This window comes from Idiotropiscis lumnitzeri, chromosome 12 (assembly GCF_059441095.1).
Source record: "Idiotropiscis lumnitzeri isolate Australia: NSW breed Sydney's pygmy pipehorse chromosome 12, RoL_Ilum_1.0, whole genome shotgun sequence".
Classification (NCBI taxonomy): Eukaryota; Metazoa; Chordata; class Actinopteri; order Syngnathiformes; family Syngnathidae; genus Idiotropiscis; species Idiotropiscis lumnitzeri.
The window spans coordinates 19893608-19912554 of NC_142402.1; the positions used below are offsets into that span (position 1 = coordinate 19893608).

General features: G+C 44.4%; 1 protein-coding gene across 1 annotated transcript in view; it reads right to left on the bottom strand.

Annotated features, from left to right (window-relative positions):
* obscnb (obscurin, cytoskeletal calmodulin and titin-interacting RhoGEF b) overlaps positions 1 to 18947 on the bottom strand; it is a 48628-nt gene that overhangs the window by 16837 nt on the left and 12844 nt on the right. Inside the window, exons 23-49 of the mRNA XM_088310213.1 lie at positions 18554 to 18820; positions 17294 to 17563; positions 16938 to 17207; positions 16535 to 16801; positions 16186 to 16452; positions 15108 to 15377; positions 14767 to 15036; positions 14214 to 14480; positions 13704 to 13970; positions 13281 to 13547; positions 12922 to 13188; positions 12315 to 12581; positions 11954 to 12220; positions 11279 to 11545; positions 10972 to 11046; positions 10199 to 10276; positions 9813 to 10079; positions 9498 to 9575; positions 8700 to 8771; positions 8381 to 8458; positions 6244 to 6510; positions 5655 to 5924; positions 4695 to 4961; positions 3424 to 3702; positions 3072 to 3329; positions 2261 to 2527; positions 1654 to 1926 (exon numbers count right to left, since the gene is read on the bottom strand). Of these exons, the coding sequence (XP_088166339.1) occupies positions 1654 to 1926; positions 2261 to 2527; positions 3072 to 3329; positions 3424 to 3702; positions 4695 to 4961; positions 5655 to 5924; positions 6244 to 6510; positions 8381 to 8458; positions 8700 to 8771; positions 9498 to 9575; positions 9813 to 10079; positions 10199 to 10276; positions 10972 to 11046; positions 11279 to 11545; positions 11954 to 12220; positions 12315 to 12581; positions 12922 to 13188; positions 13281 to 13547; positions 13704 to 13970; positions 14214 to 14480; positions 14767 to 15036; positions 15108 to 15377; positions 16186 to 16452; positions 16535 to 16801; positions 16938 to 17207; positions 17294 to 17563; positions 18554 to 18820 (6279 nt within the window). The remainder of the gene's footprint in view (positions 1 to 1653; positions 1927 to 2260; positions 2528 to 3071; positions 3330 to 3423; positions 3703 to 4694; positions 4962 to 5654; positions 5925 to 6243; positions 6511 to 8380; positions 8459 to 8699; positions 8772 to 9497; positions 9576 to 9812; positions 10080 to 10198; positions 10277 to 10971; positions 11047 to 11278; positions 11546 to 11953; positions 12221 to 12314; positions 12582 to 12921; positions 13189 to 13280; positions 13548 to 13703; positions 13971 to 14213; positions 14481 to 14766; positions 15037 to 15107; positions 15378 to 16185; positions 16453 to 16534; positions 16802 to 16937; positions 17208 to 17293; positions 17564 to 18553; positions 18821 to 18947) is intronic.

Below are 18947 nucleotides of genomic sequence, written 5' to 3' on the forward strand. Positions count from 1 at the left end.
ATGCGCAATGAACGGCTTTGAACAAGAACAAGTGGATAGCTTGCTGGATGGATAGGTAGATGGATACCTTGCTAATTAGCTAGCTAGTTAGCGATACATAGATAGATAGATCGCTAGCTAACTAGCAATTGATAGATACCAAGCTAGTTAGCAAGCTAGCTGGCAATGGATGGATGGCTGGATGAGTAGATGGGTAGATGGATAGTTTGCTAGCTAACTAGCAATTGATAGATACCAAGCTAGTTAGCAAGCTAGCTGGCAATGGATGATGGCTGGAAGAGTAGATGGGTAGATGGATAGTTTGCTAGCTAACTAGCGATTGATAGAAATCTAGCTAGTTAGCTAGCCAGGTAGCTAGAGATTGATAGATAGATAGCTGTCAATGGATGGATGAATAGATAGGGTCTACTGTATGATAAAACAGGCCATGTGACCTTAGGAAAATTAGGGGGAAGATAAAACCAAAATAAAAAGCGAGTCAAATGTGTTTTGAAATTTGCTGTTGTGCCACACCCAGATCCAGATGATTTTTTTTCTTTTGAAATAAAAAAATCGTGCACGCATGCTCAAGCACACTCAACATTAATTTGTATCTTAGATGATGAGTACTTCTATTCGACAATTTTACAAACCTCTGCAGAAAACAATGAGTGACTTCATCTTCACATTTACAGTGGAATCCCCAAGTCAATCATAATCCATTCCGCGACACTAAATGGAAGCTGAATTTATGCTGCCTGCGTTGAAGTCAAATAAATGTAAAACGACTCACATTCATTTGTTGCAATGTCCAAAAAATCATTTTAAGTGTATGGCGTAGGACTGTATATCCATCCAACCAACCATCCATCTTCTGTACCGCTCATCTTCGTAAGCGTTTCGGGTGAGCCGGAGCCTATGTCAGCTGACTTTGGTCTCAAGATGAGATTTGAACCCCCAAAACTCAGAACTACTGGACAATACAACTAGATACAACAACAAAAACAAACAATAGCAAAATTACTCACGCTTTTAAGACCCGGAAGGTGACAGACAAATGTAGACGTATGTTTACTAAGCTCACCAAATGTAATTGCATAGGTCTCGTGTCATTAAGTTTTGCTTGATAAAACTAAATTGTGTTCATGAATTAGATGTATTGTTCATATTGTAGCCTGAAGCTTTTCAAGGTTACAGTAAATACAATTTCATGTTCTATGGTTATCATCACGTTTCCTTATTTTTCCTCGCTTAAAACTCGCTTGTCGCAATAATTATCTTGTTTCTTGGCGTGTGTTAAGACTGAGTTTATCTCCCGGAATTGCGCGAAAACCAATTGTAAATGTGTGCTCCATGATTATGATGTGAAACAAAACAATAAAGATATTAAAAATCGGCATGTATGAAACGTGCATTAGATGCTCACTAAGCTGAGATTTGCTGACATTTCTCATCATCATGCAAGAACTTGCGACTTTTGAGGCTTAATTGTCCCCGATATTCGGTTGAATTCTAAATTGCACCATTTTCGGCGCGTGCGACTCTGGCGTTTCCACTATGTTTTATATGGAATCGAATTCCAACGGATCCACCATGATCATTTGATGCATTCATTTGCTTTCTGCAGAGTGTAAACGGGATCGTCGGCTTTGGTCGTATTCACTGCAGCGATACCTTTGACGAGGAGCTTGGCTGCCGAAGTTAAACTGCCAGCTTTGAACATGACAGTGCCCGAGTCATCTGTGGCCAGGTTCTTAAAGGTGAGTGTGTGGATGTGGCCCTCGCTCAGCCCTATCTCACAAACGGGGCCGCTCTTCAGCAAAGTGCCGTCCAGCCACCACTGCACCTTGCCGGGCGCCTGGCCCGACAGCTGACAAGAGAAGGTTGCCCATTCCCCGACAAACACGTCCACGGCCTTAAGACCGCACAAAATGTAGACCTCTTTCACTGTTGAGTGAGAATACACATACAGGCACAATCTCAAGATCGACATTTTCACAATAACAAGACAGGGGTTCCTGTTTATGACGGTGGCGGCAAAACACGATTTTTCTAAGTAAGACGGAACGCACGATTGTTTATTGCTAACCTGCTAGGTTAAAAATGCTAAAATCGGAAAAAGAAACTGAATTTGCAAACTAGTTGGTTGTGGCTCATTTGACACTTGTCGGTAAAGTCACCAAACAAGCAACCCCTGTAAATGTGACACTCTCTGAATGTAAAAATTCAGCAAAAAAAAAAAAAAAAAAAGGACGGATCAATCGTTCATTGAATACGCTACCTTGCACTGTCACAGAGGCAGTGGTCAGTTGATTTCCAGCGTCACAGGTGTAGTAACCACCGTCATCCGGATCCAGGTTGCGAATACGGAGCTCTCGAATGCACCCTTCCTGCCAGAGGTCATACTTCTTACCAGGCGCAAGCACTGCGCCTCCTTTCCTCCACTCCACGCAGACTCCCGGCTTGGAGAGCTCGCAGCAGAGGGTGACATCGTCGCCTTCGATGGTGTCCTGGTTCTTCAGCTCCTTCTTGAAGAATGCTGGAGCAGCTACGGGGAATTTAAAACAGGAGAATTGCGAGGATCTGTCGAGATGGATGGTCAGTGCCATTGAGCTCCTTTCTAGGGGATGGACATCAGGACGACCTAAATATCAATCGTTTGGTCTTTGCGGTGCCAGCCCAGCCATCAAAAGTGAAAGTAAAAACCTACAAGTACATTTTTTTGAATTTTGACTCTTTCTGAAAATGGATCTCACATTCTTGCTATCGCGTCAAAAAGCCCAAAAGGTAAGCAGAGCTGCATCGAGCTTTGGTGGATGTTTAGATTAGCCATAGCTAACAGCTAGGATAAGGTGCGGCCTTTGGTTGTCATGGTAACGAAAGCCTGACGGAAGCAATTTTCAGCAAGGAAAAGTGTAAAGTGTGTTAGAATACTTCATCCTTTAGGAGATTTGCAAATGCAAGTTCTCAAAACGCCGGGGAACTGCTTTCAATCGTGGAATCAAACACACATACTAAAATTCCTTTGAAGTCATCGGCCATGCTTGATTGACAGGAGAGCGGCATATTTTTTTGTTTTAGTTTAGGATTACCTTCCACAGTTAGGGTAACATCGCAGCGATCATCTACGGTCTGGCAAGAGTAAGTCCCCGCATCTTCGGGCACCACATTGTGAATGCAAAGCTGCTGGAAAGCCCCGTTTTGCTTCAGGTCGTGCTTGAGATCGGCTTTGATGACCACCTCGTTTTTCATCCAGGTTGCGGTCGCCTTGGGATCGGAGACGGTGCAGGCCAGGGTGACGGTTTCCCCCTCTAATGCTGCCGTGTCATCTGGCTTCTCTAATATGAGCACTGGAAGGACGCAGATGGAAAAAAAACACATTGACGTCACTCGCGCTGTGGTTTGCGTTTGCCAAGTCCAATTGTGGCTGTTTCGGTCCTTTGCCTTTTGGTTTTTCTTCCACCAGCAAACAAGCAACGCTCTTCTCTTCACCCACAACAAAGGCGACGTCTCCCGATTCGTCGCTGGTCACCATCTTCAGGGCCAAGCGATGTACTCTGCCGTCGCTGCTCATCTGGTTCAGATCGTTGTTCTGCAGGAGGTTGTCCGCGAGCCACCACTCTCCGTTGGTCACACCGGCGTGAGACAACTCCACCTCGAAGACGGCGTCCTGCCCGGTTTGCACGGTAATGTCGTGCAGTTCCCGTAGGATACGCACGTGTTCTGAGGACGAATGGGACGTCAGAGACAAAGGACAAGAATAAGAAAAAGATATACAGAGACCCCTTGATTCATGGCTCACTATTCACGATGTTGATTTTTTTTTTCTGAGGAGCCTATCATCATTTTCTGCTTTTTCTCTGACACTAAAGCTCGAGGATGCTAAAAGATAGCATCAAAGCTCTGGCAAGTAGGAAAGTAGTAATTGGTGTGAAGGAGGTGGACGGTATTTGCGTCTCATTAGGAGCTAAGGTTGTCTTCAATTGTTGGTGGAAGTTGAATTGCAGGGATTTAATGAACAAGGGGTCCTCGGTTTAGCGTATAATGATCCCGACATACGACAACAATCTTGAGTTTTTGAATGCCTGACAGTGAACTTCAGTACTTTGCGCAGCGGTGTAAATATTTGTCATTTGGCACAGGAAGGACACAATGCTACTTGACTGTTATTGGTTTGATTGTTTTGTTGTTTTTGAGGTTATAAACGCCGCACAACGAACTACTTTGCTCAGCAGTCGACGAATATGTCAACGGGTGGAGGCACGCTAAGTTAGGACCGTACTTATCGTATTTTTCAGACTATAAGGTACACTTCAAATGCTTTCATTTTCTCAAAAATCAACAGTGCGCCTTTTAACCGGGCACACTTTATGTATGGTTGAATATAAGTTGAATAGTTGGACTTATTTTCTGTTATGTTTGTTTCCCTTAATATGCAGCGGTGAGCCTACAATTAGCAATTTCCCAAATAAGGCCACTTTATTGAGACTGAGCCTTATATTGCAAATACTTCTCTGCTTTTCATTGAACTGTTTTATATTTATGAAAGTGTTTTTCGTAAAAAAAATAAAAAAATAAAATAATAACAATAATAATAAATAAATAATTATTAACTATGCAGATTTACGACTTTACTACTGTGTTTGCTTAAGTCACAATTTCTGAGACAAAATTGAGGTTAAGTCATTGAGTGTAACAGCGATGGTCTGATTTACCTTTCACAAGGACAGTAGCTGTGCTTTTCTTGTCACCCGTGTCACAGCTGTACTCCCCACCATCTTCCCGTTTCAGCTTGTGAATGATGAGCGTGTGAATGGCGGCACTCTGCTCGATGCTGTATTTCTCCCCGTGGGCGAGCAGAGTTGCGCCCTTCCGCCAAGACACCTTGCAGTCGGGGATGGATGTCTCGCAGGATAAAGTGACTTCTTCGCCCTCGGTGCCCTCTTGGCTGTCCAGGGTCTTCTTGAATAAAACAGGTGCGGCTGCCAGAAAAGATCAGTGTCATTTAGAATTAATCACATGCGTTTTTTTTCCAGATGGAAAAAGAAAAAAAAAAATTATTCCTGATTTAGCGGCTGTTTCTATGTATGTGCTGCATTGGGAATAAAAATTAGGTCATTTCAACTAAAGCTGCAGTACAATTGAATGAAAAAGAAGTCAACCTCTAAGATGAAAAAAAAATAACACTGCTTTTGTTGTAAAAACAAAATATGATCACCCTACCTGAACATTTAAAATTTCAGCAAAAGCAACATGTTGAAACACAGATTACATAACTCACAGGTAAAAGCACTGCTTACCTTTAAAGTCTGAGGAAAAGGGCTAAAACAAAAAATGTTATTTTAACAAAACAAAGTGAGTAAGGTGGGTGGGTCACAACAAAACTGAACGTAATTGCTCAGTTTTGTTGTGATCCGCAAAACCTAACAATTTGATTTTTTTTCATCAAAGAAAATGTATGTCGACATTTAACTCATTCACTGCCATTGACGGCTAAAGACGTCAAAGATGCATTTTTTTTTTTTTAACTTGACTCGTAGTGAACGAGTTCAGAAAAGGAGCAACATGTTCCAAGACTATTCACCATTCACGATGAAGAAGCGTAATAAATACATGGGTTCAAAATTTCAAGTATTCGCGTATATGCTGAAAAGACCGGCGAAAAATTCCCTTACCTCTGACCGTCAGGGAGGCCGTGGATGTGTGGTTGCCCACTGAGAACGTGACCATGCCCGAATCGGCCGTGGTGACGCCTCGAAGCGTGAGGCTGTGTGTGCAACATTCCGCCTTAATAACATTCATTTCATTATTCTGCAGCGGGACATCTAGAAGTTTCCACTGAGCCGACGGCACGTCCTCATGGGAGACCAGACACTCAAAGTGGACGTCTTCGCCTTCGCGTACGACGCAGCTCTCCAAGAATTTCACGATGGACACCTCCGCTTCTGTGCGACATATGAATACTTGATGTCTGGGGTGAGCAAGTGCTCGGCCAATACGTGAAGAGGAAGGCGTGTTAATGTTGGTGATGGGATCAAACACGGAAAAGTGTTTGTGGCGTTAGGTACAAGTGCTGGGAGAAGAGGGAATTCCACACATGGGGGCAAATTACATTTGAACATTTCAAATGTAGTCAAGACAACCCCCCCAAAAAAAAAAAAAAAAAAATCAGTGGATACGAGCCGGGTGAATTCATGCTCAAGAGACATGAATTGAAGTTGATGAAAGAAGTGCACACGAGATGAAAACCGGAAAGGAGCCTACCCTGCACCGTGAGGGTGGCTGAGGTCTTGTGGCTGCCGGTATCACAAGAGTATTCTCCCGAGTCGGCTCCCCGCAATTTATAGATGACGAGCTCAACAAGCGCTCCTGCCTGTTTCAAGTGATACTTGTTGCTGGATACCAGCACCGTGTCACCGCGTCTCCAGATCACACGAGCTCCGGGCTTTGCCGTCTCACAGCGGAGAACAGCACACTCCCCTGCCTGCCTCTCCAAGTTCTGCAGGAGGCTTTTGAAAAGTACTGGCTGGGCTAGAAACAAAGGAAATGATAAGTGTGCCAGCTACTGCTGCAAAATAAATAACTAAATAAAAACAGCCAAAGTCAGAAGCGGGGTACGCGCATCAAAGCTTCCTTTATCTGCTTGTGAGGTCTATAAGAGCAGTGGTCACCAAACTTTTTCCGGTTCTTACAAGTCGGGAACTTTTGTGTACTGGCAACTGCAGCGATGGGGTTGACGGACTAATAAAATGCCCCAACAACAAACGCAAGTCCACAATCTTAATACGGTCACTAAGATTTCAAATGACACCACGTGCATGAACGAGCAGCACAAAAACTGGGTGGGGTATTATTACAAAAAACGTGAAGCTTTATTTTTATGTAACAAAATCAGATTCAGAATGCCCTTTGTTGTCATTGTACTCAGTGTACAGCAGTGCTTCTCAAATAGTGGGGCCGGCCCCCCTGGGGAACATGCTATTTTTCTACAGTACTCCAACAAAGTGTAATTGCGCCTCCACTCCAGTAGGTGGCAGTGGCGCTCATTGCCTATTGTTCGCAGTGAGTATTAACTCTACGGTGTAGGTTTGTTTTACAACGTAAATGAGCCCGTTTTGTTATGCGTGTACCCCGCTTTCGACACGCCAGCAGACACTAAATGGCAAGCATACCCTTCACGGCCACATTCGCCGTGCTTTGATGGAAACCGGCGTCGCACGTATAAAACCCCGCGTCGTCTTTGTCTACGTCGTGGATTACTAGCGTGGCGCTGCGCTCCGTTTGTCTAATGTCATACTTGGAACACGGACAAAGACCGAGTTCTTCTTTTCTCCACTCAACAGGGACGCCAGGTTTGGAGAGCTCACACTGCAGAGCCACGCTTTGGCCCTCATCGGCGGTTTGGTCTTGCAGTTCTTTTCTAAAAGTGACTGGGAGAGCTGATGCAAAAAAAAAAAATGAATCGGGAATGGGGGATGGAGACGATGGGAAATCGGAGAGAGAAAATGAAGTGACGGAAATGCGCCGCTTGAATCGGAGAGATGAAGCCAATCCTACCATTGACTTGAAGGGAGGCAGCGCTTGTCGTGTCCTCCCAAGAGCATGAATACATTCCCGTGTCGCAAGGGGTCAAATCCAAGACCTGTAGCTCATAACGGAATCCATTTTGCGTCATCTGGTACTTTTCTCCACAACTCAGGAGTTGAGTTCCTTTCTTCCACTCGACAGGAAGTCCCGGCTTGGAAAGCTCACAGAGCAGAGTAACACATTCCCCTTCGACGGATTCTTGGCTTTCCACTTCTCGGAGCAATGCGACCGGAAGGACTAGAGGCGAATGGAACGGATCATTAAAAAGTGGTCAGTTGTGGCGTGATGACTTTCAGGTTGGACACCAGATGAAGACTCGTGTCCGTTCAGAAATGCAGCAAACATTTGAACGTACCTCAAAGAGTGGCTGAATGTTTCGACAAGAAAATATTGGTTCACGCTCACACAAGGAGATACGAATTCCACCGAGCCTTTTTCCAGTCAACCAAACACAGAACTGAATTCCTTCAAAGAACAGAACAATCCCTGAATCCGGAGAAGACCTGCCACATAAACCGCCATCCACTTGGTTTTCACTAACTCGCTCAAGGACTCTCATGATCGATCCCTGAGATGCGACCCCCGTTGCAAATGTCAAACCTTCGACAGTTCCGAGCCAGGCTGCGCGTAAAACCACATATCGCAGGATGAAGACATTTTTCTTTCTATTCTTAGAATGTTGCGGGAACCTTCCGCTTTACAGATGCCACGTCTATTTGTGATGGGTTGTCGATTTCAAGCGGATGATGTATAGCGAGCGTCGGCCACCATCAGCATATTCAGTATCAAGAAAAATCGAAAATTCTAATTTTACCTTCAACGCTGATCTCCCGCATCTCTTGTTTCGCAAGTTGCTCTTTTGAGGTCTCGCTGGTCTGTTGCAGTGTCACAACTATGAAATTGAACAGAACATTTTCAACCAACAACTGCCAACAAGGACCGGGCCAGTGGCCGGTTATTCAGCCTCCATGCAGTGTGCAAACACGTTGACTATTTAAAACACACCACCAATAAAACACGACGGACGTGATGAGAAGCCACGCATGCGTGTGCGTGACATGACTCACGCGGTCACTTCCACAGACCACATTGAAGCGAAGCACTTACAAAAAGATTAGAAGAACTAACATTACCTTCGACCTTCTCATGTATTTCCTTCTTCGTCTTATCTTTAGCGACTACCAATGTTGCTTCAATCCCTTTGGCTGAAATGCAAATATGATATAAGTGCGATCAGCGGAGGTGCAAAATTTGAGCTAATTATGTCTGTCCAAAAAAAAAAAAATCATAAAAAAATACTTGCGGCCAGCAACGTGTCAAAATAAATCAAATTTTGGGCTGATTTTAAAAGCAGCGTTTGACATAAAAGATACAAGATAAAAAATAAGCAACCTCGCATGGAGAAGACCATGGACACTTTGTGCCAAATAGCAAAAGCCAAGCCATAAAAAAAAATAAAAAATACTTGTGCAAATCACAGCAATGCGTTGCACTGATTCATCACACGCACAAAAAACAAATCACAAATACCTTCGACTTTTCGGCCAAACATTAAAAGCTTTGCATTTCTTGAATACGGAGTTGCATAAACGCAGAAACAACGACTTTCATGCAGCCAGTGCAATTGGCAAACAAGAGTCCCCATGTGACGAATACTTTGTAGATTTCAGCAACATCATCGAGAATTTGACACAGCAGGATGCGCACAAACAGCAAAGAAAAAAAAAAAAACGGCCCCAAAAAAACAGCAGTAGACGTCTGCATTGTGAGTTGCAGAAATTTCTAGTTTATGTCGTGTACATTATATTTCAGACATGTCACTGAGTATTTAAGATGCAAAGACGGAGCAATAATTAAAAAAAAAAACCAATCATTTCAATTCCAGACTGGACAAAAGCACAAAAAGCCGAAAGCCACGTCAACATTACTACCTTCCGCTTTTTCTTGACTTTCCAGCATTTTAGTTTCCACTTTAGCAGCTGGGACGGAAGCTGCTGGCGGCTTCATGGCTGAGAGGAAATAAGATTGGCACATATCGTTCTTTCATTCCCTCCTGCCGACCGAATCGGCGCCACAACAAGATCATCGCACACAGCCTCGTACAATGCGCGACCCCCCCCCAAAAAAAGGAAAAAAGACGGACAAGCTTAGTCAAATTGAAATGATTCAAAAAGCAAACTGAAGCATGCCAACAAAGGCCAAGGAATCACGTTGACGTAAAAAGTCGAATCTTTCCAACTGCCTACCCGTGATCTTGACGCAAGCCGTGGTTGTCTGCTCCCCACACACACAGCTGTAATCGCCACTGTCTTCGGGCACCGCTTGGGTGATCAGCAATTCGTTCGCAGATGCCTGCTGCTTCATCCGGTACTTCTCTCCGTACGTCAGGACCTGCGCTCCCTTCCTCCATTCCACTGAGACTAAAGGTTTTGAAGTCTCACAGCGAAGAATAACCGTAGCACCCTCGTCGGCCTCCGGACTTTGCAGTTTCTTGGTGAAGGTCACGGGTTGAGCTAAAATAAAAGGATTACTTCCGGCAGGCATCCGTGGCTGATATTTGGGCAAGAGGCGGAGTGCACCCTGGACTTGTAGCGAGCCAAATAACCATTCACGCTCATAATCACGCTTTTACCTTCGACTCTGAGCTCCCGAGTCTCTTGTTCCGCGACTTGCTGTTTAGAAATCTCGCTGGTCTGTTGCAAGGTCACGACTATAAAAATCAAACATGATAACTGCTAAGCACAACCAACAATTTTTGACAACAAGGACACTGCCAGTCATTCAACCTCCATGCAGTGTGGAAGCAAGCGGACCAATTTCGTCCTCCCGATAGCAACGCTGACAACTAGAGCGCACTAGTAGAATTGTCTTTCTAGTAACCTGAAGTCTTGCTGGTCAGTTAAAGGAGGAGAAAACCAAGGTGGCCCATTTTTCACTAACCAGCTCCGTTTAAATATTTTTGGATCAGGAAACTGAAATTAGTATTAATTTTCATTTTGGAGAAAAATAAGGAAATAAGTGACGACTTGAAAAACACCTACTTTGAATGAGGAATTTGTGCTTATATGGCTTTCCGTAGACCGAGGGCTGATACATAAAAAAAAACAACACATTGTTCCAAAAAAGCAGAAGCGAAGCCAAAACCAAACACCATCACACACTGGGACACTTTCAAAGACCACCGAAATGGACAATACTGACTGATTTAAAAAAAAAAAAAAATGCATGAATACCGACATAAGACTTTTGTCCCAATTTGGCTTCTTTTCCTTCCATGTCTTATTAGCTGATCTGCAATTATGACATAATTATAAGAACAGCAAAGTGCCTCCAGTTCAAACCAATCCACGGACGTGACCAGCACAAGTCGCAACAAAGAGCGGCAGCTTCAATCCACATAAATACCTTTCACAGTTTCTTTGGTTTCCACCTTCTTTGATTCCACTTTAGCAGCCGGGAGGGAAGCCGCCGGCTTCACGGCTGAGAGAAAACAATGATGTCACCAACTGTCCACAACTTTCATCCTAATTCAATTTAAAGCCACGAATGGACCATCAAGCAACCATCAACAGATGATAAAAAAAATATTTTAGAAGTACCGAGATGGTTTAAGAAAGAGAGAAGAGCTGCCAAATGGAGAAGTTTGAATGACAGATGGATGACAAATGTGAGTATCAAAGAGCACGGTTCTTTTTAAATCACATTTTCCTACCTTTGATTTTGAGACTCGCCGTCGTTTGATTGTCGCCGCACACGCAGCTGTACTCTCCACTGTCTTCATTTGCCGCTTTACGAATAACGAGTTCATTCACAGTGGCCTCCTGCTTCATCTGGTACGTTTCTCCAGACGTGAGCACGTGTCTTCCCTTCTTCCACTCCACGGACACTCCTGGTTTGGATGTCTCGCAGCGAAGAGTAACGCTGGATCCCTCTTCGGCCTCCTGACTTTGCAGCTTTTTTGTGAAGGTGACTGGTTGGGCTGAACACATTTCGATTGGTCAGCAACGAACAACATGACATCACAGAGTCAGGTACACTCAAAAAAAAAAAAATAATAAATACATCTGATGAGGTGACTCCGCACATCATGTGTGCAGAGGGAAATCCTCCAAACAAAGTCAGTTTGAATCTGTTCCACAATATTGATTGACTTCCACCTTTTTGACCATTGCATGCAATTTAAAAACTACACAAGACATTTAAATGTCATTGATGTTACTTTTGTGGCTAGATCATGAATTAAAAAAAAAGAAAGAAAAAGCAAAATATATTGCATGCATTTTTGAGGGGCTGTGAACTTTAAATTGTGCCACTTTCAGCGATATAATTATTTTTTTTTTATTTCAAAACATTTAGAAAAAAAACCAAGTGACTCAAAGTGTCCTACCAAAAACGTTGAGGTGAGCTGCCGTGTTGCTCTCCCCACAGACGCAGCTGTACTCTCCACTGTCTTCATTTGCCGCTTTACGAATAACGAGTTCATTCACAGTGGCCTGCTGCTTCATCTGGTACTTTTCGCCAGACTTGAGAACTTGTCTTTCCTTCTTCCACTCCACTGGGACGAAAGGTTTAGATGTCTCACAGCGAAAAGTAACCATGGAGGCTTCTTCGGCTTCTTGACTCTGCAGCTTCTTTGTGAAGGTCACGGGTTGGGCTAAACATATTTTCAATTGGTTAGCAACCACTGACATTAAATGACGATGATTATTAAAAAAAACACTTCCTGGGTGACTTTGTGGTCCTCTTACCTTTAACGGCGAGGCTCGCCCAAGTCTTGTTCTCCCCACACACACAGCTGTACTCCCCACTGTCTTCCGGCTCCGCTTCACTAATGTGGAGTTCGTTGACGCACGCCTGCTGCTTCATTTTGTACTTTCCGCCAGACTTCAACGCCTGTCTTCCTTTCTTCCACTCCACTGGAACTGAAGGTTTAGACGTCTCGCAGCGTAGAGTAACGCCAGATCCCTCTTCGGCCTCTTGAGTCTGCAGCTTCTTTGTGAAGGTCACTGGTTGGGCTAAACATTTGGAAATTGGTCAGCAACCAATGATGTCATGATATTTTTTGGGAAATGATAAAAACACAGTTCAGTGAGATGATCCCGTCGACAATTCTTGTAGAGTCCGGAATGATGTATTGAACCGCCCACTCTTTGCTGCAATCATAAATAATAGCAAAACAATCCCTGCGAAGAATTGTCAAGGAGAGCGCCACTGCCAACTACTGGAGTGGAGGTGCAATTACACTTGATTGGAGTACGGCACCAAAAAAAGCATGTTCCCCAGGGTCACACGCGCCCCCCTCAGCATCGGACCCCGCCCCCAAGGTGGGCCCCACTGTACGAGAAACCCTCCTACCTATAACGGCGAGGCTCGCCCAAGTCTTGTTCTCCCCACACACGCAGCTGTACTCCCCACTGTCTTCCGGCTCCGCTTCACTAATGTGGAGTTCGTTGATGCACGCCTGCTGCTTCATTTTGTACTTTTCGCCAGACTTCAGCACCTGTCTTCCTTTCTTCCACTCCACTGGGACTCCTGGTTTGGATGTCTCGCAGCGTAGTGTAATCCTGGATCCCTCTTGAACTTCCTGACTCTGCAGCTTCACCTTGAAGGTCACGGGTAGGGCTGAGGAATTAAGTAGAATGTTTGGAACAGTAGCATGAAATTAAACTGAAAATGTCTGTATGGACGTATTGAGAGTAAAGATTTGATCCTACCCTTGATCTTGACACAGGCCGAGGTCGTCTGCTCCCCACACACGCAGCTGTACTCCCCACTGTCTTCGGGTTCCGCTTGGTTGATGAGGAGCTCGTTCTCGCGTGCCTGCTGCTTCATTTGGTACTTTTCTCCGTACGTCAGCACCCGAGCGCCCTTTTTCCACTCCACGGCGACAAAAGGTTTCGAGGTCTCACAGCGTAGAGTCACCCCGGATCCTTCGTCGGCTTCCTGACTCTGCAGCTTCACCGTGAAGGACGGCGGTAATGCTGCACGGCAAACATTTTAGTACCCGGTCAAGTTCGGGATTCACACAATGTGTTCAAGTGACATAATTCGATGTGGAAGGAAAGCAACAAAACTCGAGATATATTTCGCTAAACACTTGGAGCTGCAGTTTAAATCCAGCAGACCAAAATCATTACCGTTGACTTTTACAGTCGCCGATGTCTTCTGGTCCCCACAAAGGCAAGCGTACTCCCCACTATGGTCCGTCGTGGCATTCCTAATGCGAAGCTCACAAGATGCCGCCTTCTGCTTTATTTCGTACGCGTCTCCAGCGGTGAGAATTTCAGAGTTCTTCCTCCACTCAACGTTGGCTGCCGGCTTTGATAACTCACAGCAAAGTGTCACAGTTTCTCCTTCCTTTGCGTCTTGATTCTTGAGCTTTTCCTTGAAAGTGGCAGGCAGGGCTAAAATACAACAAATTAATAATTACGGTATTTAAGATACGATACAACAATTTTATCTTACATGCATGACAATATTTTCACATGACTTCATAACAATTTGAGAAGACAGTTATAAAAAAATTATGGTCGCAAATAAACGCCTCACACACGTCAGACACCTGGCACATATGAGCAAATGTGGCATGATCATAAAATTCAGTTTTGTGGAGGGGAAAAATATCGGCTCCAGACAGACGAGCTTACCTTGAACAGCCAGCTTGGCCATGCTCTTGGCAGTGCCCACGTCACAAGTGTAGATGTCAGTGTCGTCTTCCTGGAGGTTTTTGACGGTGAGCGATAAAACGCCTTCCTTCTGGCTCATCTGGTATCGACCGCCGGCCTTGAGCTCCGTGTGCCCTTTAAGCCACGAAACCGCCCACGGGCTTTGGGCCGTCTCGCACTGCAAAGTCACGGAGGTCTTCTCATCCGCTTTGCTGTCCTTTAGTTCGCTGGTGAACTTGTGGATCGGCTCTGTCCAATATTGAATAGTGTTACAAATGTAGACAGTGTCGCAAAAAAAAAAAGGTTTTGGAAAAAGACGTTTTCCCGTTTCAAATTGAGACTTTAATTTTGAGAAATCCAGTAGAAGACCTTTAAGGATCGATTCTGTTCCAAATGTTACAGAATGACCTAAATCAATTTGTTAAGAAGGTTGAATATTAAAATGATTTACATTGAGTGCAATCACGTAATATGAAAGTTTAGGCAACAAACAAAAACAAAACAAACGGCCAAACTTGAATCATTTCCTCCTCACCTTTCACCTCAAGCTTGGCTTTGGTGGTTGCGCCTCCGATAACCTCACATTTGTACTCTCCGGAGTCTTTATCGGAGACGTTGTAGACGACCAGCTTCATCACCCTCTTTTCCCTGATGATGTCATACTTCTGGCTCTTTCTTACGGTTTTGCCCTCCTTTGTCCATTTGACAGTGGAGGTGGATTGTGCCACCTCGCAGGTAAAAATGGCATCTTCACCCCGAACCACACTGACATTTTCCAGCTCCCTTGACAGTGATGAAGCTTTTCCTGCAACAAAACATTTTCTCATTCTTATCTTGTATTCGTTGTTGAAAGCACACGAAAGGAAGACAATTCACCTTCAACAGTCAGCGTTGTTTTGGAGGTCAGATCTTTAATGCTGAAGACCACGTCTCCGGCATCAGCAGAGGTGACGTCCTTGATGGTCATCAGGTATTTGCGTCCTTTGCTGTTCACGTTAAAGCGTCCTCCGCTGGTAACGCTTTGGCCGTTAAGAGCCCAAGAGCACTCGTCGGTGCTCTCGCGAGATAAGATGCACTCGAAAGCGCACGTCTCGCCCTCGTTCACCTCAGCCGACTTCAGCCATTTTGTGATCCCGATGCCAATTTCTAAGGAGGAGGGAAACAACATGTGGTCCAAAATATACTTGAGTCAGCCTGTATAAATCCAGAAAATGTTACTATTACTGTGTGAATATTAGTGATAGACCGATTATCAGCCGGGCCGATTATTGTCGCCGATATTTGACATTTTGACGATTATCCGCATCTGCCTTTTTTTTTTTACTTTCAAGGCCGATAATTTAAAAGCTGGTTTATTTTGGCTCGCTGCAACATACTTCTCTCTCTCTCTGGTGTGCTGGTGGCCCTGCGTGCAGAAGCAGGTTGGCCCACCCACAGCACCATCTGATTGGTTCCTTGAACACTGGGTAGCAGCCAATCAGCAGTAAATTGCCTGTTTGCTTTTTCACTTCGAGGCACACGCACTACAGGAGGGGTCACAGACTTAAATAAATGAACTCACAACTAATAGAAAACTATTTTGCATGGGAAACTTTGAAGAGATGTTTGTTTTCATTGAACCATAAGATATGCAGGTGAGCCTGGGAGCTCCGTGCACTTTTTGTTAGACTTTTAAAACTAAGTTGTCTATTTTCTATTTTAAAAAAAAAAAAAAAAGCTCTAATTATAAATAATTATTTAATTAATAAACGTGTTTAAAGGCATTTAAACACTGTACACTTTTGGAGTTTTTATTTGTCCAAATTTTGACCCCATTTTCAACAAATGAATATTGGCTTCAAATATCGGTTATCAGCCTCCATGACAACTAATAATCTGTTGGCCCTGAAAAAAAGCACATCGGTCTATCACGAGTTAATAATTGTGCTTTTGGCCAGCCTGACACAAAACGGACCTCTTACAGTGACCTTGGCTTTGGACACCTCAGTTCCAAGATCGCAAGTATACTCCCCCGCGTCGTCTTTGGTCGCATCCTTGATGATCAGCCCCAAAGATTTGCCCGTGTGAAGGAGCTCATATTTGGGTCCAGCCGTCAAGAGGTTGCCTTCTTTCCTCCATGTGGGAGAGACCCTGGGCTTGGATGCCTCACAAGCCAGAGTGATGGAACCTTTCTCCTCACCAACAACGTCATCCAGAGATTTGAGGAAAAGGGCGGGCTTTTCTAGGGAGTCAAGCAAGGAAATTATTCTAATTTATTTATGTATATGAATAAAAATACCACGTTCATCTGGGCACATTCTAACCTTTAACCTCAAGTGTGACGGATTCCTTCACTTTGCGGATATGAATGGTGATCGTCCCCCCATCTTGAGGCGCCAGGTTCTTAAGCGTGAGTTGATGTAATTTTCCGTCATGGGTTATGGTGTTGACTTCATTGTTGAAGAGCGCTTTGTCATTCAAGAGCCAGCGAGCCTCCTCGTCGGAGTAGTTGACCTCACACGTGAAGATTGCGTCGCTGTCTTCATCCACTTCGGTGTCAGCCAGATGCTTGGTGAATTTAATGTCACGCACTGAGAATGGAAAGCAGGGATTTAGTCTCATCCACACTTGAACATTTTGTATTTTCTATGGCAGGTTTCCCAAAATTAAAAAAAACAAAAAAACATTCCATTTTGGAAAAGCCTGCTCTTTGGTCTCAAACGTCACCTTCAACGAAAAGATTTCCTTTGGTCATTGCAGCTCCGGACTGACAACTGTACTCGCCACTGTCCTCTTCAGTCAACATATGAATGGTGAGTTGAGCCCTGGTCGCGTCTTGCTTCATGTTAAATTTGTCCGATGCGGCCAGTGGCGCCTGCTCTTTCAACCACTGCACTTTGTCTTTTGGCGGAACGGAGAATTTGCAAGTGAGCATGGCGGAACTTTTCTCTTTGGCCTTCACGTCCTTGATGGGCTCAGCAATCTCAAGGGGACGCTCTGAGCAGAAAGCAGACAAGCTTTACAAAAATATATGAACATGAAAGAGTTATTATGAAGTGCACACACACACGCAGGTACGGTACCTTTGACTGTAAGCTGGGCCAGTGACTTGCTCTTGCCAGCCGTGAACTGCACGGGTCCCGTCATGGCCGCTTTGGTCTTTTTGAACGTGAGACGATGCATGGTGCCTTCTTTCTCCATCTCAACATCAGCATTCTCCTGCACCACGACTCCACGGAGAGTCCAAACGGGCGCTTTCACCAGTTCCATGCTGATCTCAACTTCGAAGACAGCGGCGAAAGGTTCCGTCACCTCCACGGAACTCATCTCCCGCACAATGCTGATGGACTGCTCTAAAAGGGTTAAAAAAAAAAAAAAAAAAAAAAAGTTAGTGATAAGTTAGAGATAATTCAAATATAAACGACTCTGACGAAGGCAAAGGTGTGAATGTGTTTGCTTAACAATCTCTGACTAGCAGCCGGTCCAGGTTTCGTTACACGTCGCCTTAATGCAGTGCTTCTCAAATAGTGGGGCGGGCCCCCTCGAGGGGCGGGGTGTGATGCAGATGGGTCCGCGTGTGACCCTGGGGAAACTGCGTTTTTTCCCGTAGTACTACAATAAAGTGTAATTGCACCTCCACTCCAGTAGTTGGCAGTGGCGCTCTCCTTGCCTATTTTTGCGCAGCGAGTATTAACTCTATGGTGTTGGTTTGTTTTGCAACAAAATGCTAATATTTATAATTGCGGCAGAGTGTGTGTGGTGGGGGAGCGTAAATTGTTTTCTTCTTGCTGGGGGGGGGACGGGGGGGCATAACAGAAAATAATTGAGAAGCTCTGCCTTAATGTGAACAAGCACTATAGAAAATGAAGAAATGTATACAACTTCCAAAATTTTTCTGCTAATCTGCCCATAAATGTTCTTAACTCATTCACTACCAGCTGAGTAAAAAAAAAAAAAAGGATCTTTGACGTCTTTATCCGTCAATGGCAGTAAATGTTCTTAATATGTTTTGAATCCATTTCAACCCAGCATCTTGCATAACAGAAAACAACCAACCTTATTACCTGTAATAATATTTCAAAACAATGACAAATAGCACTTCCAATCCGTACGTGCATCGCACATCAAACAATCATCAACGTGAGTCCCGCACTCTGATTAGTCAAGTGGATTCTAAACAAATCAAACAACTGTGGCAACACACAGTGAGTTCCAACCATAACGCAATTTTCACAGTCAGCATGACAATCTGTCAATTCCATTTCGGTTCGTCAACAAATGTCTGAGAAAGGACTCTGGTGGCTCATTTCCTGTACATGACCTCTGACCTTCTAACGTTTTACCTTCCACAAGCAGTTTACAGGACGTCTTGTCGTCAGAGGCGTCGCACGTGTACGTGTCTTCATCGGCGGCGTCCACGTCGTTGACGGTGAGCTTCCGGTACACGTCCTCGCTTTTGATGTCATACTTCTTTCCGGCTTTGAGCTCGGTCTTGTTTTTGAACCACTTGACTTTGGCGCTGGCGCGGGACACTTGGCACTCCAGGTGGCCACGGTGCTTGTAAATGGCTATCTTATCTCGGAGTTTCTTCACAAACTTGACGGGCAGCTCTACAGTAAACGGATTGTATTTGATCATGCATGCGGGACGGAGGAACTTAATTAAAATGTTGGAGAAAAACAAACACATTTATTTCAGTAGTTTAATTCAAAAGGTGAAACTCATATTATACAGATT